At 42.1% G+C, this 22,636-nt stretch overlaps 1 protein-coding gene across 2 annotated transcripts in view; it reads left to right on the top strand.

The window, feature by feature from the left end:
* Positions 1-3,322: 3,322 nt before the first annotated feature.
* The window catches only part of UBE2H (ubiquitin-conjugating enzyme E2H), a 112,431-nt gene continuing 93,117 nt past the window's right edge, over positions 3,323-22,636 (top strand). The window contains exon 1 of one of the 2 annotated variants that reach the window (XM_006861128.1): positions 3,323-3,440. In XM_006861128.1, the coding sequence (XP_006861190.1) occupies positions 3,388-3,440 (53 nt within the window). In that variant the 5' untranslated portion in view covers positions 3,323-3,387. The remainder of the gene's footprint in view (positions 3,441-22,636) is intronic. The other variant, XM_006861129.1, reaches the window with a different exon arrangement.

Here is a 22,636-nt window from a genome sequence, read left to right as displayed (position 1 = left end):
TCTTTTCTCCTTTGATAAGAATGTTGTTTATTGGTCCAGTGGTGAGGATTTTTGTTTTCTTTTCATTGAGATACAATTCACACTGAATTCCCTGTATACCTGGTAGGAATTCCCACTTGGTCATGATGTGTTATTTTTTTCATATGTTGTTAGATTCCATTGTCTAGTATTTGTTGAGAATGTTTGCATCTCTGTTTATGAGGTATATTGGTATATAATTTTCTGTTTTAGTGAAGATGTCTTTACTTGGTTTTGTTTCTCTACCTGTTCAAGTTTTTTTGTTAAACTCCAGTCTGTTAGTTTAGGTAGTTTGTGTGTTTCAAGGAATTTGTCTTCTAAATTTTCAAATTTGTTGGAGTATAATTCTTTGTGGTATTGTTATTGCCCTTTTTATTTCCGTTGGTTTTGTTGTGACTTCATCCATATAGTTACTTATTGGTGTTATTTATATCTTCTCCATCTTTTCTTTTGTTAGATTTGCCAGTGGTTTGCTGATTTTATTAATCCTTTCAAAGAATCTTGTTGATTCTTTCTATTATTTTTCTCTTTTCTATTTCATTTATTTCTGCTCTAACCTTTATTATTTATTTCTTTTGTTCTGGTGGCTGTAGGCTTACTTTGATGGTCGTTTTCTGTTTGTTGAAGATGTTGGGTTAAGGTGTTGATTTTGGTTCTTTCGGGATGTGTGTGTATATTGCAATACATTGCTCTCTAAACACTGTTTTTACTGTGTCCCAAAGGTTTTAGTATGTTGTGTTTTTGTTCTCGCTTTATTCAAGGAATTTTTAAGTTTCGTTTTTTTTAATTTGTCCTATTATCCAGTAGCTTTTAAGCAGGGTGTTATTCAATTTCCATTTATCTGATTTTTAACCCTTGCTCTTCTTATTGTTGAGTTCTAATTTTATAGTGTTGTGATTTGAGAAGATGCTTTGTAGTATTTTGATGTTTTAAAACTGATTGAAGTTTGCTTTGTGGCCTAACATATGATCTATTGTCAGTACTAATATTTTCTTGTCCTTGCCACCTTGTTGCTTCAACTTTTGTAAGGAATAAAAAAAGACCTCACATTCAAACACATTCTATAACCCAAACCCAAAACCTATTGTCATAAAGTTGATTATGACTCGCAGCAAGTATATATAGGCTCTGAGACTTTAAATCTTTATAGGTGCAAACAGCCTCATCTTTTTTTTTTTTCCTTTCCAGAGGAGAGACTGGTAGGCTTGAACCACCAACATTGTTGTTAGCAGTTCAACACATAATCCACTATGCCACCAGGCCCTCTTAAAACAGATCCTATCGAGACAAAGTCCCTTTTATTAAGCCTTAAAGAAGTCAAAGATAAAGCAAAGACAATCATTCAGATGAGGGAAATCACTAGTATTAGACCAAAATGGAGTCCACGGATTGGGCTATGGGGCTAATTACAGATGATAGAAAACAAAGGAAATCATCACAAAGTCATGATTGGCGGCAGGTTAGTTCATCACAGGGAGACAACAGAAGCAGGAAAAGGACCAGGATGGGGATAATTACACAATTGCAGATTTAAGAAGCTTACAGGATTGGTTCAGGGGTTTGACCACTTGATCAGGAGGTGGTTGGGAAATGACTCATAACCTGGGACATAGACACCCAGACCCCAAATTTTAACTTATTCAGTTATTCAGTTATTGTGAACAGCTCATTCAGGACACACCCAGGCAAGCTGGGGCCAAAACTGTCTCTCCCTGGGCTTACTAAACCAAAACCAAAACCAAGCCCACTGTCATGTAGACAATTCTGATTCACAGTGACCCTAGGTAGAGTTTCTGAAACAATAAACTAAGGTTTTGAACTGCTGACCCTGTGGTTTGCAGTCCAGTGCTTGTCTTAACAATACTCCTGGGCACACTAGGTAGTTGTAATCTACTTTGAAACATGTGCTACCTGAGGACAAAGTTGTTCTTCCTGATATTCACCCCAGACTTGTATTAGCCACATTGTTGGTTTAATGATCAGAAAAAACTTAATGTCGAGACTCTAAATGGAGATAGGGTTCCCACTGTAGACCATAGCCTTCCACAAACCAAGTGCTTAAATAATTTAAGCTCTAATACAAACTCTGGAGCTCTGGTAGCGTAGTGGTTACGAATCGGGCTGCGAACCTTCAGGTCAGCGGTTCGAAACTACCAGCTGCTCCGCGGGAGAAAGATGAGGCTTTCTACTCCCGTAAAGATTTACACCCTCGGAAACCCTGTACAGGGTCGCTATGGGTCGGAACCGACTCGACGGCACTTAACAACAACAAAATCTTTGAAACAGTGGTGCTATATTTCAGGGGAAAAGTCCTGTAGCCCAGTGGGTAGGCACTTGACTGCTAACCAAAAGGCTAGACCAACCAGCTGTTCAGTGGGAGCCTTGGGAATTTTCTGGGGGCAATTCTACTCTGTCCTGCGAATTGCTATGAAATCAACTCTAGGCCAATGGGATTTTTGCTTTCTGTTTATATGTGGAGGGTAATGAGACCTGGCTTGCAAGCTCTGAAGAAGTCTTGCTACAGTTGACAATCGGTGCAGATTCCCTCCATCCAAGGAGGGGGCAAGAGTGCATGGAACCACCAGATTTCTGTGCCTGCCTGAGTAATTGTCACCTTGGCCTCTTCCAAATAAAAAAAATACATCTTTTCAACAAAGTATGTGCAAAGGAGGTTCATTACCTTAAAACACATGAGTGTAATAATGTTCCCATTATTTACTACTATTGTTTATGATGAGGATGACGACACTGATAGTTGAGCGACTAGGTGTGCGGGGGAGTGGAAGAGGGGGAGGGGGTAGAGGGAAGAGGGCTGAGGTGGCAGGAGAAATAGGAACTACATCTCCCAGAATCACTCGGGAGACTACACGCCGCGGGACGGCGCCCCGCCCATTTCGCCGACAGGCCCGCCTATGTGGTGACATCACAGAGGTGACGTCACGGCGCCCGAGCGAGGCTAGGGTAGAGAGGCCGACGGAGCTGGAGTCGTCCGCTTGTAGTGGAGGCTGCTGGGGAGCCGGGAGAGGGTGAGCGGCGAGCAGGCGAGCGAGCCGGAGCAGGCAGGAGGGAGCGTCGCGCGGCGCAATCTAGTGCCGGGACCGGGCCGCGGCGGACCCTCCGCCGGAGAGGGGCAGTCGGAGCCGGGCGCCGCGGGTCCCCACCCCCACCCAGCCGGACAGTGCTCGGTGTCCCCCGAGCGAGGGGCGGCGGCAGCGGACGGGACCCAACAGGACCGCGGGGTGTTGCCATCTCCACCGAGGCGCCGGCGCGGCCGCAGGCTCCTCAGAGCCGGGCCAGGGGCCCGTGACAGACGGGCCGAGGAGGGGAGAGAGGCGGCGGCACAGGCGACGGGGAGGCAGCGGCGACACCATGTCATCCCCCAGTCCGGGCAAGAGGCGGATGGACACGGACGTGGTCAAGCTGTATCCTTCGTGGAGGGGAATTCGGGCAGCGTGTGGGGGGCGGTGTGGGGGTGCCCAGGACACCCCTGAAACCAAGCAGGGGCTCTGGGGCACTCCAGGCCAGTGTCCGAGCCTCTTCTCCCTCCCCCAGTGCCTACGGCGGCTCCTTGGCACCTCCCCGGAGCGAGAGCACTCTCAGCTCCTCCTTTATCTGCAGCACCCCTAAATTTGCGTCGTTGCTTGCTCTTCCTGCACCCCCATTACCTGTGACTTTACTCCACGACGTTGAGACTCCCAAGACGGCCTTTTTAGTATTTTTTAGTTGTTTTATTTATTTATTTATTTTTTTGCAATGTTGGCCACCACCTCACCCTCGTCCCACCTTCAGAATTCCTCTTTCCTGTTTTCTCCCTCTCGATATAGGGACGCTCGGTAGAAATTCCCGGGGGTGAAGCCTCTCCCCCTTTCTGGAGACGCCCCTCCACTCACAATCCTTGACATGGAGTAACTCAGGTGACCTCCTTTCTCCCTAATTGTTTGCTATATTAGGAGAATCGTCTGTTCGCTGCCCCCTCTTGTGATAAACAACCTTGAGAATTTTGAGTCATGGACCCCCATGAAGCTTTTGATCCCTGAAAGAACCCTACTGCCGTCCTATCTACGGACAAAGCCTACCCTATCCATAGTTGTATGTGATGAGGACCCCCCTTGCCCCCCGGCCCTCCAGCAAACCACCCTCCATATTGTGACTATGACAGCTGGGGGTGGGGGCTGTAGAAAGGACTCTTGGATAAAATACCCCTGGACTGTCCACTTGAGTAAACTCCCTCTATGAAGCTAAGGTTCTTGGGGAGTAATTGATCTGGCCAAGTGACAGCCTTTATTTGTATCCCTCCCCCCAACTTTTTACAATGTAAAGGTAGCACCGGGGGAAAGCCCATGGTTTTGGTTGGATCCAGGACTGGTATTTATTTGGTGAGCAGAGACATTCGGCATCTCACGATAACATGGAGGAATTTCTTAGGAGTAATTTAGAGGGTGGGAGAGAGAGGAAGTGAGCCTAGTGCCCTGAACAATTTGTCCCTGGGAGGGAGACAAGGGTGATGGGATGTAGAACGCAGTTACTGTGGGCTCCTGCTTCTCTTCGGCCCCCATCCCCCTATCATCTCCCCACCATCTCCCCCTCTTGCAGGGTTTTGTTTATATAACTCAAGTTGTTTGGCTAGATTCTTAAGGTGAATTTCTGCCCTCCTTCCTTTAATTTGTTACTGTTATTAATTGGATGGTTTGCCTCTTTGGAGAGATCTGTGGTTATTGTCAAATAATTTCAGTTAGGGAATTTGCTGAAGTTTTTTTAAAAACTACTTATTTTATTAGGTTTGAAAGTGGGGGATGGGAAGGAAGTTGCCTGGGCACGAGATTTTTTTTTTTTTTTTCTCCAACCCTTAATCTTTAAAGGCTTAAGGTGTTTTTCGCCTTGCTGAGTAAAACTTGATAAGAAATTAGCAACAGTAGATAAACTTTTAAGTTTCAGGTTTGAGTTTAGAATGGGGGGGCTGTGAGAGAAAAGATTTGAGAGCGTCTCAAGTGTGAAAGTACATACAACGTACCAAATGTATGCTTAGGCACAAGTTAAATCAAGTCTTTACGAGCTGTTTGTGGCCGTGATTGAGTTGCAGACCTTACAAATGGTATCAGTAATGCTGGCATTTCATAAGGTTGAAGGAAAACTTGTAACTCTGACCGTGTGTGTACATTTTACACAAAGCAGTTTGACCTTTTATTTTTGTTTAGAAAGGAGGAAATGACCTGGTGGCAGAAGCTTTGAGTTATTTTTATCTTGAATTAAGAGTTACTGTCACACCTAATGCAAATTTCTACCTCGTGTTTAATTGACTGGGGCTGGGAGAATTCCAGCTGTTTCTGATCAATGTCAGATTCTCCAATTATGTACATAGTAGATATTTTTAAAGATTGAGGCAAAGGGTGAGGCCTAACTTGACCTGATGCCTTTTCAATACAGTGTCTTTTGTTCATTTAGTAGTTGGTTGGGGCTTCTAGAATGATTACCGCGTTTAGGAGTCCGGGTTGGGGGGGGAGCGGGGGCAGGAGAGGAGAGTAAAACAGACAAAGACCAGCGGGGTGTCCTCCCCCCCCCCCAGTGGCTTATTTCATACCTTATTTTTAGTAGAAGATGAAGAAAGGCAAACATGCCTCTGCTTTTCTGCTCTCTCCCCACCTTCCCCCTTCCTGACAAAAGAAAGCAGAGGCTTTCACGGTGTAGATCTCTGAGATGGGAGGCTGGCAATGTCGCGATTTGCCAACCAGAGCTTATCTGCGCCGTGTGTGTTGTTTTCTGGTGGCACGTAGTTGGGAAGTTAACATTTTCAGATTTCCCTTTGTGTGGATGGGTGGTGGGGGTGAACAGAGCCTGTGGTCTCCTTGATCGGTTGAATTCCCATCAGTAGGCCCAAATGGAGCCATCAGATTTTGAGTGTAAGGTATACTAAGCCCCCAAAACGAAAGCAAAGCACCTCCAGTCTACTACCATGAGTAACAGAGGGGGTGAAAAGGGCCTGGCGTTAAAATGGAAGGTGGTGGAACGGAGGAGAGGAAGTAGAAAGAAAAGGTCTGAAGGAATGTCTTACTCTTGCCCCTCCGTGCCCCTTGCTGATTTCTTTAGTGTAGAGGCTTAGAGCTGGTTTCACGGCCGTCTCCTCTTTCAGCCCATTTTGGAATGTCTCCTGTAATTATGCCACCAGGATTTACAGCCTGGTGGGGACCCTATCTAGTGGGAAAGTAGGGAATGGTGGGGGTAGGGAGACCAGGGACGGTAACTAATTGGCCACTGCCGTCCACCACCTCCCTAGGTTCTTCACGGAGGTTGTTTGGAGTCAGTGATCATTTCTTTTGTGACGGGTTGGTAGGAGGAGAGCCGAGTTAGGCAGGGAGTGAGTGTTTTGCACCGATGCACTTAATCTGCTGGGCGATTTTGTTCTGAAACTCTGACTCATTCATTGTTTCTTTGCCGATCCTCTGCTGAGGGTTGTGCAAACCTCTCCCGGAGCCTAGAAACCGAGTTATATGACTTTGGGCCCTGTAGGAATGCGTCCCAATTAAAAAACAAAAACAAAAAAACCCCCTCGAACCTCGCAGTAAGCCCAAACTAGGTGACTTGGTCTCGCACAGCGTGGCCACGTTTGTTTGCCAAGGCAGGTAGATGGGTGAGACTGCGCAGTTCCCAGCTTGGCAACCTTTGAGGTTTGCATCGCCTACCGGGCTGATTATTTAGATTGAGAACTGGGACCTAAGCGTGATTTGCCCTGAAGGAATACCGGTTTAAGTTCTCCCTGGTGGGGGAGCGAACAGCTCAGGTTACTCCGGTTTCCTTGTTGGTGGGGGCCGCTTGTCTCACCCTGTTGCACAGCCTTGGTGATCCTTTATCAGTGGCCCCTGCTACAGGCTCGATCTGCTTGTTTTGGAAAAGCATTTGCAGGCAAAAGGCCGCAGGCACAGCTCCTCGCAGCTCATTGGTTGCTCTGTTACTACCCGGAAAAGGAGGAGGGGTGGAGCCACCAAACAGCTGATGGAGTGTGACAAGACAGCGTGTTTATATACAAAAGAGGTGGGGGCTGGGGAAGCTGTGAGCTGCGATCCCGGTTCCAGTAGGTTTTCAAGGGGCAAAAAGGAAAACATGACCCTGTTGGAGTACAGAATGTTCAAGAATACTGAGATTTAATCAGAAACGGGGGTCTGATGATAAGAGGAACTTGGCAGAGACTGTATTTGTTATTGATGTGAGATTTTGCAACTTAGTTAATAATACCAAGAGTTTGAAAAGATTCTCTTTTTCAGAGGGAGTACAGTGACTTAAAATAGAACAAATAACTTTAAACATGTTTACCTGACTAATGCCCGTTTGAAAGGGTTTGCAAGAGCATGTAGAAAGTTACGCCTTCCAAAGTGGTGGTCAGCTGAAATTCACCACAACTTATGGAACGTTTGAGAATCTTTGGTGTCTGCTTTAGGGTTTCGGAAACTGTGTGTAACATGCTCATCTCCCCACATTTTTTCAGCACCCTCTGTGCCAGGCATGTTGCTAGGTGCTAGGAGGGGGTGGTCAGTAGTGTGGGTGGTCATCTTGCTTATATAATTAGTTTTGTTTTGCCACAAAGCTCAGACTGTGCTTATACCAAATCAGCCCTGTGTATCACCTTGCTTTTGCATAATTTGTATTTACTGACAGAATTGACTTTTTAAGGAGTGGAAAGATTCCCTGCCACCACCCCCACCACCCAAAGTGAATTTTAAGTGATGAGATGTATGGGGCTCTGTATTCTTGCTAGTTACTAAAAAGACATTAAAAACAGAAACAAAAACAAGCGTTAAGATGTGTAGTCATTTGTCTTGGCAGTATGCTATTCATGAGTTCTGTTCTATCCCTAAATTTTAGTGAGTCTTTGTTACAGCCCTGTGTGTTCCAGGTGTAGACAATTCTATAATCTTTTCAGCAGCTCCAGGCTCAATTGGGAACCTTTGGTTTGCCTTTTATTTCCCTGGGCCTTTCTCCTAGTGAGGTGGAATGGAGGATGGAACCGGTTCATGGTCCTAGAGTCTTTAAATGAAAAGTTTTAAGATTTGGCAAATTCCAGTGTTCCAAATTTACCTTCTTAGCCTAGATTTTGGTGACAAATATAACATACTGGTACTTATCTTGGTGAAACAGGAACCAACATGAGTAAGCATTCACAGCTTCAGAGTATCTGATTCCTACAGTGCAGCTCTAGTAAATTACACAGAAGCTTGAAAGTTCAGCTTTTAGGGAAAAAAAAAATTTTTTTTTTTTTTTTGCAGTTGTGACCCATAAAAAATCCCTTACTGTCTGTTTGCATATGTTAGAATAAGCTGGACTTGTTAGTTTTCAAGGTATTACAATTTTCCCTAACCCTGATCTTCTATGTATCTGTATGTGTATACATGTATATATACCAACATATACACACACACACACACACACACACACATATATATATATATATATACATACGTTTTACAGTTAAAATTTTTTTTTAAATAAAATATTGTTTACTTTTAATGGCCTTGATGGTTCCAAGAATCATTGGGTTTTTAGGCAAAAGTGCTTTCAGTGTAATAGCTTTAACTGACAGACCCACATAGTGTGCATTTTAGTAAAATAATGAAAAAACAGAGTTGGATTGTAAAAGTATTAATAGTTGAGTAAGAGATTCCCTAAAGGGAAAGAAGACCGTCTTTTATAATCTCATCCTTTAAACAATGGTTCTCAAACTATGCTAATCACCTGGATTTGTTTTTTTTAAGAGACTAGGTTTAGGGTGGGCCTGAGAATTTGCATTTCTGACAAGTTTCCAGGTGATGCTGTTGCTCCTGGTTGGGGTCCTCACTGGCTCCTGTGGTGTTTCTTTCCTACCAGTCTTGGTTTCCCCAAATATATATCATTTTAAACTTATTGGTCATATGGCATATACCCTTTTTATGCTTAATATTTTTGCACTTAACTGTTTCCCCTTAAAAATACCAGACAAAATGAATAGTTCCTATAATGTACATGCTGTGTCATTGACAGAACCCTTTACCATTTCCCTCTGGCCAGTAGGATTGAAGTGCATGTTTTTATGTGTAAGACTTTTCTTGTATTTTGGGGTTACTTCTATTTTCTAGAAATTGGATTCTTGGTCAAAGCATGCAAACACTTGCATGAAAAGGTCGAATTAAAATTGTGGGGCCTTGTGCTGGATCGGCTCTCATGTTGTGTTTTAACTGATGTAACACCAGTGTCAAAAAGTCAACCAAGGAGGGAAATTAAAGATGAGTTTCCTGTTTTTGTGATAATGATGATCCTTGAGTAGTTGTGTGCCAGTGAGTTGATTCTGACTCCGCAACCCTGTAAGACAGAGTGTTGTTAAGTGCTGTTGAGTTGAGTTTGTGAGGAGTGACTGGTGAGCTTGAACTGCCGACCTTGTGGTTCAAACAGACTTTGCCCATTAACCCACAGTGCCACACCAGGACTTAGCCCTGCCCTTTAGGATTTCCAAGGCTAGTCTTTACTGTGGTGCACTAGGTCTGCAAAGTTGGTGATCCAAACTCGGCAGCCGCTCTTCAGAAACATCGTCAGAACCAACTCAACGATGCTTAACATTAACAACAAATCGTCACTGAAGCATATGGCCACATCTTTCTCCCATGGAGTCACTGGATGGATTTAAACCACTAGACTTTTGGTTAACAGTCAAGTGCTTTAATCACTTCGATCATCAAATTAGGGGATACTTTTGCATTTTTTAAAGTGACTGTGGTGAGCAGATCTGACTGACAAGAATGATAGAGATGGTTTTGATAGTGGGGTTCCCCCCTTTTTCTGTTGGGGTACAGAGGACATCCAATAAACTGCATATATAAGGTGGTAAATTTGATAAGCTATGACATAGTGTCACCCTTGAATCTGTCACCTCTGTGAAGATGTAGTTGTTTAGTGCCATTGAGTCGAATCCGATTCATAGCACCCTGAATAGTGTATCTGAGGAATGGTGGGTAGGTTTGAACCGCTGACCTTATGGTTAGCAGTTCAGTGTTTATCCTTTAATGCCACACCAGGATGTTGTTGTTGTTGTTGTTATTGTGTGCCGTGGAGTTGGTTCCGACTCATAGTGACCCTGTGCGGGGTTTCCAAGGTTGTAAATCGTGACGGGAGCAGAAAGCCTTGTCTTTGTCCCACGGAACAGCTGGTAGTTTCCAACTGCTGACCTTGAGAATAGCAGCCCGATTTGTAACCACTACGCTACCAGAGCTACACCAGGATACTACTGTCAAATTAACAAAACCATTTTTCAATAAAGTCTCTTGTGCCCCTTTGTAATCTGTCCCCCTCTCTTCCCTAGATTTGTCACTAGATTATTTTGCATTTTCTAAAATTTTATATAAATGGAATCAGACGGTATCTAGTCTTCATGTGTGGATTCTTTCATTCAGCATAATTAGTTTGAGATTCATCCATGCCGTGTTACTATGTAGTTCATTCTTTTTCTATTGCTGAGTAGTATTCCACTTTACTGGTAGACCACAGTTGTGTTGCTAAACGTTTGGGTTGTTTGCAGTTCTAGGCTATTTCAGATAAAGCTGCTATGAACATTTGTATGGACATATGCTTTCTTTTCTCTTAGGTAAACATGGGGGAGGAGAGTGGTTGGATCTTATGGTAGGAGTGTGTTTAAAAGGTAGCTTTAAGTTTTCTAGTTGATGCTCTGCATTTCATACAAATTGTGACATGAAATTGGTGTTTCACTTGTGTATTCTAAAGCAATATTGCGAAATAGCATGACACTACAGCCCTGATTTCTGATCTTTGTGGAGCTGTAAGATAAGCACTAGATGGCTAATACAAATATCAGGTCAGTTCAAATCCACCAGCTCCTTCTAGGAAACCTCATACAGGGTTGCAGTGAGTGATAGCAACAACAACAGCAGCTCTGTTAGAGCTAGTTTTCTGTCTGTCTTCCCTCTTTCCATCCCATTTGAAATTTATGAGTTAATTTTTCATTGTGAATATTATTAACATATAATTTCCATTTTATTTTCTTGCAGGTTGATTTTTCTTTAGCCTTTATGGGATCAAATCTTTATATGGGCTTTGGTGTCGGTCATGGGGCAGCAGCTGCAGGTCTAAATTGGGATTGGGGGGTTTTGGGTCCTTCCAGGCTTCATGAGCACGGTACCTGACCACCTTGTTGTGACCACCATAATGTGGGAAGTACGGATGGGTTGAAGATACTTGCTTCGGAACTATCCCTGATGCTGTGGCCTCTGCTATGTTTCAGATCATGACTTCTTACTGGCCTTGTCTTTAGGCACGCAGTGGACACAGTTGGTGCTTCGCTGCATGTTTCCACGGCCCTTTTAGGCACAACCATTGGTTTGCCTTTTCTTTGTCATCTTGGAAGAGATGATTGTGAAATATTGTTATGCTTTGTGGCCCTTTGACATGGCATTTCACAAACCATACAAAAATTTAATTTTGCATTTGCTGCTAGAAGATTCTATTACCTTTTTAAAAAGGTAAGCGTACTTTTTGTTGATAGCATTTTTGGCTAAGTAAGGTATCAGGAAGATTTTCTTTTGACTGTAACATGTTTCTTTTCTCACAGTTTGAGGCTAAAAGTCAAAATTCAGGGCACAGGCTCTGGAAGAAGGCTTTCTCTTTCTCAGCTTTGGAGGAAGGCCCTTGTCTCTGCCGTTTCCTGGTTCCTTGGTGATTGGTATGTGACTTGGCATCTTTTCCAGTTTTTTTTGTTGTTTTTTTTTTAGCATATCTTGGTTTTAGTTAGCATCTTTACTGAAGAGTGCAGCAGTCTACAGATCTGTTTACAGGACTCTGCTACGTCTGAGGAGTGTCCTCACTTTTCATATGGACTAAACTCAGGTAAATGGTGTTGGCAAAGTCTGTCAAAAGTACCATGGGTTGCCTGAAGAGCAAACAAATCTGTTCTGAAAGAAGTACAGCCAAGAATGCTCATTAGAAGTGAGGATGGGGAGACTTTGTCTCTCATACTTGGGCATGCTGTTAGGAGGGATCAGTCCCCAGAGAAGGACATCATGCTTGGTAAAATGAAGAGTCAATGAAAAAGAGTTAGACCTCCTATGAGATGGATTGACACAGTGGCAGCAGCAGTGGACTCAGTCATGAGAGTGACTCATAACAATCCTGAGACTGACTCAGGGCCCGGCTGTGGTGCGCCAGGGTCATTATGAGTCGAAACCAATTCAACAGATCCTAACAACAACAAACTCAGATAAAAGAGCTGAACAGAAAAATTTAAGGCACAACTCAAGAGTAAGGTATTTTAATGAAATGTGCTAAGACCTGGAGTAAGAAAACCTGAAGTGGGAAGAAAAGCATTTCTCAAGTTGAAAGAACTAGAGTTCTTTCAAGTTCAAGCCTCAAGTTTTATAATAGTGAAGCATTCTGTGGGCAATATGGATTCCTGGTATGGCACTGTAGGTTCAGCACTGGACTGTGAACCATGAGGTCAGCAGTTCAAACTCACCAGCGGCTCCTTGGAAACCCTATACACAGTCACTGTATGTTGGAACTGATTCAACAGCACATAGCAACAACAAATAATGGGTGATAAATATATTGAATGATATAGGAAACATCAAAAGGTGGAAGGAATACAGTCATTATATTAATAATTGGTTGACATTCAGACATTTCAAGAGGTAGCATATGATCAGGAACTGATGGTATTGAAGGAAGTCCAAGTTGCACTGAAAACGTTGGCAAAAAACGAAGCTCCGGGAAGTGACAGAATACCAGTTGAAATGTTTCAACAAAGTGATGCAGTGCTGGGAGCACTCAGTCTATGCCAAGAAATTTAAAAGAATTTCTAATGTGAAAATTACTGAACAATATTATTAATATTATATGCAAGTAAAATTTTACTGAAGATAGTGAAAAATGATTGCAGCAGTACATTGACAAGGAACTACCAGAAATTCAAGTTGGATTCAAGAGAGGACATGGAACCAGGGATATCATTGTTGACGTCAAATGGATTTTGGCTGAAAGCAGAGAATACAGAGATGTTTATTTGTGGTTTGTTGACTATGCAAAGGCATTTGTGTGGATCGCAGCAGACTTATGGATAGCACTGCAAAGCATGGAAATTCCAGAATACATAATTGTGCGCATGAAGAACCTGTACATAGACCAAGAGACACTCATTCAAACAATAAGAGGATACTGTGTGATACTGTAAATTCAGGAAAGGTGTGTGTGTCATAGTTGTATTCTTTCGCTGTACTCATTCAATCTGTGTGCTGAGCAAATTACTTGAGACACTGGGCTATATGGAGAAGATCATGGCATCATTAGCCTGCGATATGCGGAAGACACAACCTTGCTTGCTGAAAGTAAAGAGGACTTAAAACATTTGTTGATAAGATCAAAGACTGTTGAACTTTCGTTAGTATGGATTATAACTCAGTGTGTAGAAAACAAAAGTCCTCACACTTGACCAATTTGTTGTTGCTAAGTGCTATTGAGTTGGTCCCAACTCATAGGGCTTCTGAGGTTCATAGGAGTAGAAAGCATCATCTTTCTCCCACTTGAACAATAACTCATGATAAATAGAGAAAAGATTGATATTATCAAGGATTTCATTTTACTAGATCCACAACCAGTGCTCATGGAAGCAGCAGTCAAGAAATCAAAGGGCATATTGTATTGGGCAAATCTTCTGTAAAGTGTTGAAGAGCCAGCATGTCACTGTGAGGACTCAGGTGTACTTAGCCCAAGCTATTGTATTTCCAACGGCCTCAAATGCATGTGGAAGTTGGCATGAATAAGGAAGACAGGAGAAGAATTGATGCATTTGAAATATGTTGGCAAAACATATTGAAATTTCCATGGACTGTCAGAAGATTTGTCTTGAAGTACGACCAGAATGCTCCTTAGAAGGGGAATAGTGGGGCTCCGACTCACATACTTTTGACATGGTACCAGGAGCATCAGTCCCTGGAAAAGGACCCCATGCTTGGTAAAGTGAGGGTCATCGAAAAAGAGGAAGACTCGCAACAAGCTGGATTGACCCAGTGGCAGCAACAGTGGGCTCAAACATCATGGTTTTGAGGATGGTGCGGGACCGGGTTATGTGCCCTTCTGTTGTACACAGAGGGTCACTATGAGCTGGAACAGCTTGATGACACCTAAAAACAACAAAACTCAGGTCAAACTTAACCGACAGCAGCAACTCTGGTGACAGGACCAGAAACTCTCCTAGTATCAGCGTGTCCGTTAATAGCATGTGCTCCTAGAACACGAACAACAAATTTACCTTAAATTCTCAATATCCTGTATGTTTATGTGATCATTTCAGTTGAAATAAAAAAAAAATAGGCCTTGTTTTGTAATTGTTACTGTCACATTGTGATGAATGACGTTGAAATGTCTGTTGTAGGGATTTGCTTGTACGTTGCTTAAAAAGTGAACGTAACTGACTGCTGTGACTTTTAGCTTGGCTATCAAGAAAAAACGACCTGGTTTATACCTGATTTAGGTTAGTGTCAGAGTCAAATAGATTCATTGAATGAGCTTTATTTCAGTTGCCAGATACAGACATGGTGCCCTGTGCAGTCTTTTCTTCATTTTGTTTTTAACTCTGGTAAATATGTATGTAACAGATCCTTTGCCATTTTAGCCCATTATGTGTACAATTATGTGACCTGGTAGCGTAGTGGCTACGAATCGGGCTGCGAACCACAAGGTCAGCAGTTCGAAACTACCAGCTGTTCCGCGGGAGAAAGATGAGGCTTTCTAGTCCCGTAAAGATTTACAGCCTCAGAAACCGTGTACAGGGTCGCTATGAGTCGGAACCGACTCCACTGCACATAACAACAACAACAACGTGTTTATCGTGCCATTCAGTCACCATTATTTGCTTCCAAATGTTTCTGTAATCTTTTCTGAGCATGTAAGGAGTCCTAGTGGTGCTGTTGGTTAAGCGCTGAACTGCAAACTGCAAATTCGACTGTTCAAACCCACCAGCCTTCTCCACAGAAGAAAGGTGAGCCTTTTGCTCTAGTTTAGCTTATGAGTCAGAATTGATTCGATGGCGGTGTGTTTTGTTTCGTTTTGTTTTTCCTGAGCACATATTTTAGAGCGTATTCTTTTCTACTTGCCAAAGTGTAACTCAAGTGCAATGTAGAAACCTTTGAAAACAAAAATCAGCGCACACTTTTGAGAGGCAGTTGTTGCATTGGTGGGTCTCTTCTGGGATACTGCAGTTGAGGAGAATTGTTATATTTTTATGCATAGTTACTACTGTTATTAGGAGCCCTGGTGGGCCGGTGGGCTACTACTAACTTAAAGATTAGCCGTTGGAGCCCACCAGCTGATCCTCAGGAGAAAGTTAAGACAGGATCTTTTACTGATAGCCTTGGGAACCCTACAGGGGTAGTTCTCTGTCTTGTAGGGTTGCTCTAAATCAGAATCAACTCAGAGGCAATGGGTTTGGTGTATTTGTTTACAGTGCTTTTTAAAAGCATTGCTGAGGCCAAGATGGGAGACCTGGCCACCTGGCCAGGGCACCTCATGGGAAGCCACCACCCGTCTGTCAGTGGAGGCTGACATGTTGCTCCGATGCTGACCACGTTTCAGTGGACCTTCCAGACTAAGGTGGACTAGGAAGAAAGACTCTGGTGATTTACTCCCCAAATCAACTAAAGAACAGCTCTATAGATCCCAATGGTTCGTTCATGTTCCATTGTACCTGGCATGGCCAGGATTCAGGAACCAACTGGATGGCAGCAGCTCTCTGGGTTTTAGAATTTCTTCATCTTCACCAGATGCTTGAGGAAAGTGGCTGGAATGTTTGCAGTCCGGTCCTTGGTGTTTCTTCCCAAGTTCGACAGGGACCCATCAAGTGCCAATGGAAAACCCCACAGGGCATCATGTCATGAGAGATGAAGGGTCCTTTACCTGCCTTTTAGGTATCTAGGGGGTCCTGGTGTATCAGTGTAGGTTAGACACAGAATTGTTAACCATAAGGTCTACAGTTCAAAACTCACCCGCCACTTCTTAGAAACTATATACAGAGTCACTGTGAGTCGGAACAGACTGAATGGCATTTAGCGACTATAGCAGGGCCTTAGATAAGCAGTTTGAAGTTGAGGTGTGGCTGATCTTCTAACCTGACTCCTCAGAGAAATAGGTGTGGTTGATGGGCTGGCCTGTGGGCTCCCAAAGGTGCCTGGAAACCATATTTAGGGATTTGAGAATTGATCTAAATGACTGCATATGTAATCTTAATGTCTTCAAGAGCACTTTTACTAATGCTAGGAATTGTGCTTTCTTTTTTTAGTATATAGCAGTACACCTCATGCTTTTATCATGTATACTCTTTGAGAGTTCTTGGCGGATTATAAAATCTTGGTTGGAGTAATATAAATAGAAAACCAGATGCAAAGTGTGTCTGGTTCATGTTACCACAGAAGCAATTGGGTTACCACTCAGCTTAGTGAAAATTAATTTCATTTTCCTCCAAATGGTGCCAATATAACTCTAGTTACCTGGATTTTGCTTTTTAATCAGTTGACTTTATGTTGCATAGACAATTTCTGCCAGATTGATTAATTCAGAGATTCAAAGGCAGGTAAACATTTCCATTGTAGGGTTAGTCTGTAGGAGTAATTTGGTTAGAGCCGTGTCCATATGAGATCACCAGGTGTAATACAGTTAATATATTGTTTTATGGTCTTATTATAGATTGCTGGATGTTTAGCACCCCTTTGCTAATCTCGGAATCAAAATCTGTAAATAAATTAGTAACTCTCCTTGGCAACAAAGCCTGAAATTACATAACCCTTTTTATTTCACTTCCAACAGAAAGAAACTGGGTTTGCTTTTGTTCCATTAACAAATGGTCACTTTTATGGCCTTACGCTTACTCCCACAACTGTGAATTGGTACTTGGTCCAAACTAAGAGAACCTACAATGAACTCATTCCACAATGATGATGTTGTTAGGTACCATTGAGTTGGTTCTGACTCATAGCGGCCCTATCTAGGTGCACAACAGAATGAAGCATGCCCTTACCTGTGCCATCCTCACTATCTTTGTTATCCTTGAGCCCATTGCTGCTGCCGCTGTGCCAATCCATCTTGTTGGAGGTCTTCTTTTTGGCTGACCCTCTACTTTACCAAGCATCATGTCTTTCTCCAGGGGACATCCTGTTGAATGATTGGAGTTTTTAATTACAAATTATATTTACATCCAAAAGGACGAAGAACACAGACATGCTTTACGTGCTTGAATTTTCTGACAGGAGTTTAGCTTTTTATCTTAACTCAGTGGGTGATATTGAAGTTGTCTTTGTTGTGGTGGCTGTCACATCCGTTCTCACTCATAGTGAGATAGGGTGTCTGAGGCTGCAGATCTTCACAGGAGCAGAAAGCCTCCTCTTTCCTTATGGAGTGTCTGGTGGGCTCAAAACACCGACCTTGTGGTTAGATATCCACGGCATTACCACCAGCACCACCAGCACTGCACTGTTGCCTTTAAATGTACTTAAATCATTTCCATGGGACTACTTATTTGATAGGGAGCTCTGGTAGCATAGTGGTTACGAATCGGGCTGTGAACCTCAAGATTAACAGTTTGAAACTATCAGCTGTTCTGCGGGAGAAAGTTGAGGCTTTCTAGTCCCGTACAGATTTATAGCCTCGGAAACCCTGTACCAGGGCTGGTATGAGTCAGAACCGACTCCACGGCACATAACAAAACAACAACTTATTTGATGACAGAATTATCAGATGAACTGAGAGCAGCCTGCAGCCCAACAGTGCTAGTTGACGCTATTAGCATTTGTGAACTTTACAAACTAGTTCCTTACATTCTTCACAGCCACCAGTTCCATAACAAACAATCCAATATTTTGCCTTTCTATTTGTTTGTGTCCTTTGAAATTTAACAATAATTAAAAAAAAAAAAAAAAAAAAAAGCAAGATACTTTTTCTTTTGAGTTAGATTTGTCATGTGGGGGAAGGAGCTGTATGCGTGGGTTATGGCCCTTTTGTCCTGGCAGTAAAGAAAGTTCTAGAAAACTGTGTCTTTGATTATCAGATGAGACTGATGTGAGTGTACCTGTTTGAGTCTTTCATGCCCCTGGAGACACTTCTGAGGTTTTCTTTCTATCTTTAAGTCATTTATGTGTTGTTTTTTTATTATGAGTTATAGTTTATATGAGAGAACCTTAGTTTTACACTCATCCTGTCATGTATGTTTCATTGCCATGGTTACAATCTTCTCCATGCATCATCAGCCAACCAAAGGTGATACCCTGCAAGCCTGCCCCCTGGTTGTCAGCACACAGCCCCTCTCCCTCTCTGGGTTTAAAGTCCCCAGCTGCTCCATCTCTCCACATCATCATCTCTGCCTCCATCTCTGGCGTCACTGCTTCTCTGGGTAGGGTCCCGCACGCTGCTCTTCTTTGATGATTCCAGGGACCTCTGCTCCTAAACTGCAAAGTCAAACACTCCCCTCCTTTTGCTACAAAACGTCTACTTTTCCATTTCCAATCCTCACAATCAGTCCTGATAACAATTATTCTCTGTTGTAGCACAATAGACCTGTCCGCATCTCCTTTCATCAACCCCGCCCAGACAGATTGGATACTTCTCAGTGGAGATTCTACTTTCCTCCACGCCCTCTGGATCTAGGTTTCCTCTTGAAAGCTTGTAAGCCAGTCACTTCTTGCCTTTGTAGTCCACCCCCCTGCCCATTTTGGGTAGCCAGTGTACAAGTTGCCCATCCCTATCTACTCTGTGTATGGAGGAGGGGGGGGTGGGAATGATCCTTGCTGTAAAGATTTGTTCCCTCTTTGGAGCTATTGCATCCATAGGTGTAGGTCAGGTCATTTATATGGTTTTGCCTTTGCTTGAGATTTAACTCAGGTGCAAAGCCACGGCACACTAGAAAGGATCAAACAAACGACTGGTTTCTCAGAAAGGCGGTGATTGAATTTTAAGGTGTAAATGTGTATTTTCAGTGAATACTCTAAGCTTGTACGTTGGGGATCAGTTCACATACACAGACACAAACAAACGCACCCAAAGAGTGAAGTTGTCTCCAGATGATTACAGTCAATCTAAATTAAAATGTAATAGCAAAGACAAATCCTTTTTTCTAAGAGTTTGAATATCCAAGTATATACTTGACCTACTTCATGTTGTGCACTTTGGCAGTTATTTATCACAGTTGAATTTGCTTATGTGAAAAGTATAGTAGCTCACAGCTTTGTTATGTATTTTCTAAAAGTAGAAATAGCTGGCTGCACCATAAGTTTGCCTTAGCCCTATTTAGGGAAGTCAGACAATGGAACTGGGCCCCCCAGTTTGGGGTTCTTTAGAGGTCCGGGTTCTCCTTGCCTTGGAAGACATTGTTTTCCTGAAGTAAATTTTTTTCTGATCTGGTCAGTGTTAGCTGACTGTGTTTTCTTTACGTCCACAAAGGAAGAAAGTCTAGAGGTTTCTGTCTCCCAGCATCCTCCTGTGTTCCTTTCTAGGTAGCTGGGAGCTTAGTCACAGAAATGAAGTTTGAGCCTCTTTGCTGCTTATAATTCAAAGAATAACTACCATGTTTATTTGTTTCTTTTTAAGTTTGTTACCTTGTATATATACTCGTCTTTGAACTGGATTATCTTGATTGACAATAAAAGAGATATGTTTTAGCTTCCTATTTGCTTAATGAGAACTAGAATTACAAATTCTGGTTGTTGTTTTTTTTTTTTTTTTAATAAGGTCAGAAATTTGTGTATGATGTGCTTTTTAATCAGGGCATATTACTCATTGAATGAATTGGATAAAATGTAGTGATTTTAGCCTGTCGGTTCTGAATGTTTTATTGGTTAAATGTCTCCTCTGATGAAGTCTGATGACATTTCAAGTTAAGTTGTAGTAGATCTCACACATGTCTAAATTCTAGTTCGACTTTCTAGTTCTCTGAGGAAGCCTGGAATGGAAACACTGGTAGGACAAAGTACTCATTGGAATACTTTCTGAATTTAAGAGCGCTTTAAGTGGAGAGTAATCATTTTAATTCTCCAAAAATGAATTTTAAAAAGTAAAAAAAGATTCTCTAGGCAGTGTTGAATTGTAGCTTTCAGTTACAGTTCAAGACAATCTCAAGCCTGGTTGTATTGCTTCAGATTAGAAGAGTAAACTGTGCATTTCATCTGTGACATATAAAATCAGTTTCACTAATTAGTAGTCACATGTAAAATCAGTTTCACTAATTAGTAGTCACATGTATTACATGAAAAATAGAATTAGAATGAGCACTGGATTACTAACTGCAAGGTTGGCAGTTCAAACCCACCAGCCGTTCCTCGGAAGCCCTATCTATATAGGATTGCTAGTGAGTCGGAACCTACTGGATGACACTGTAACAGCAGCAGCATAGCCTAATGTCACTATAATCCTTGGGCTAGAAGATTAATAAAGAAAATTTTTAATTACTTAATAGGTTTTATTTCTGTGTATTTTCTTAGTATATCTTAATATAAAGTACCCTGGTAATGCACTAGCTAAGTGCTCAGCTACTAACAGAAGACAACGGTTTGAACCAAGCAGCCTCACAGTGACCCTGCAGAGGGTTTGTTTCCAAGGAGCAGTTGGTGAGTTTGAACCGCCGACCTTATGGTTCAAACCTACCTTGCTGTAGTCACTGATGAGTCAGAATGGAATTGACAACGCACAAACAGCATGACAGATTTTAGTGTTAAGTGTGTACAGCAGTAGATGACATTGTATCTTACAGTCGTATTTTTGGGGTGTCTGAATATGCCCTGTCAGGTTAGAGGACAAGTCCCATAAGAGAGCCTGGTTTATGGAAGCTTTATTAAGGGGACTGACAGCATGCTGTTGCTTTCAAAATCCTATACGATCACTTAGGTATTTTGTTGTGGTTTCCATGAGTCCAAATCGAGTAGACAGCAACTAAGAACAACAGTGTATTTGGAAGGTAAACTAGAAAGTGAGGGTGTGTGTAATAAGTTGAGTAAAAGAATGTGCTCCCCTTGAGCTAGGAGAGGGAGCTGTCAGAGTTTGAAGCAGTTTAGTATTTGAATGTTTAAATATTTTACCCTTATATACGAGGGATCTTCAAACTGGGTGTGGAAAACTAGAATTGAAAGGTAATGGAGTTTTTCCATAGACTTTTTGAAGCTCTCTTATTTTTTTTTCCCCCATCTAGAGACTTTTATTCAGGGTGAGGAAGGTAACCTCTGCCAGAGAGAGAAGGCAGGAGGCAGAAGGGAGGAGAGGAAGAAGAGGCAAAGCTTTCTTACCTTTCTATGCTCTTAAGATTTTTTTTTTCTTCAGGTATTTTAAAAGAAATCTTTTGCAAGAAATTTTATTGCCAAGGTTTTTGTTGCTGTTTTAACTTGAGTATCTAGGGTTCAGCTTTGTTTTGCATTATAGTAATCTGAAGTACTGTGTGGTGTTGGAGGAGAACATTGAAAGTGTCATGAGCTGCCAAAAGAACCGACAGATCTGTGTAGGAAGCAGTGCAGCCAGAGTGCTCCTTGGAGGCCAGGATGGCCAAACTTCGTCTCTCATACTTCGGACATATTGTCAGGAGGGACCAGTCACTGGAGAAGGATATCATGTTTGGTAAGGTGGAGGGTGAGAGAAAAAGAAGAAGACCCCCGGTGAGGTGGATTGGCAAAATGGCAGCATCAATAGGATCAGTGGACTCAAGCGTGGCAACAACTGTGAGGATGGCCCAGGATCGGGCAGTGTTTCATTCTGTTATGCATAAGGTTGCTATGAGTCGGTACTGACTCGATGGCACCCAACAACAATAAATCAAGTATTAGGTTAAGTATGTATAAAATCTTTAGCGGCTTCATTTTCTAAAAGTTGGAATGATGTTTTTTTCTCATTGCTTAAAATCTTAAAGAAAATTTGGCAGAATTTATTAAAACGGGTTAAAGAGCTATATACATGAAATGAGTTACAGAATTCAGTAAGTACAAGTAAAAGGACTGCTACGATAAGTTGTAACATGGTGGTTTGAATAAAGGGATTAGGAGCCCTGGGGTGGTGCTGTGGGTGAATGCGCCAGACTGAAAAGCTGTTTGAGCTGCAAGGTTGGTGATTCTAACTCACCAGCCACTCTTTGGAAACCTTACACAGGGTCACTATGGGTTGGAACCAACTCAACGGCACTTAACAACAACAATAAAGATATTATCCATGTGATCAATAGATCGCAAACAGATTTTTATTTTTTAAAAAGAAAAGTGGTGTAGTTTAGTTTTTCTTTTGCTTAAGCACTTAATCTGTTGCTTTATTCTGTATCTACACAGTAATCGGCAATTCCCTTTGTTTTTTGTTTTGACTTGTTATAAAATTGCCAAAAGGAAGTGTTTCAAAAACATAGTGTATACTACTTGTATTTTGACTTTATTATTTCCTATTCTTTTAAGACATTCTTCATTGACAGATGATTGTAGACCTTAGTATTTTTTCTAATAAAACAAAGCAAATGACACACACATACATACACACAAGTTGGAATGATTTTATAAAAGATGACTTGGGATATAAAGTAGCTCTCTTCATTTGTTGTTTTTTCCTTCTTACTGTTTGATAGCTTTAAACTTCAAACAAACAAACAGAA

This window comes from Chrysochloris asiatica, unplaced genomic scaffold (genome assembly GCF_000296735.1).
Source record: "Chrysochloris asiatica unplaced genomic scaffold, ChrAsi1.0 scaffold00041, whole genome shotgun sequence".
Lineage (NCBI taxonomy): Eukaryota > Metazoa > Chordata > Mammalia > Afrosoricida > Chrysochloridae > Chrysochloris > Chrysochloris asiatica.
Note: the sequence above shows the minus strand (reverse complement) of the source record. Positions and strands in the feature narration are given on the sequence as shown.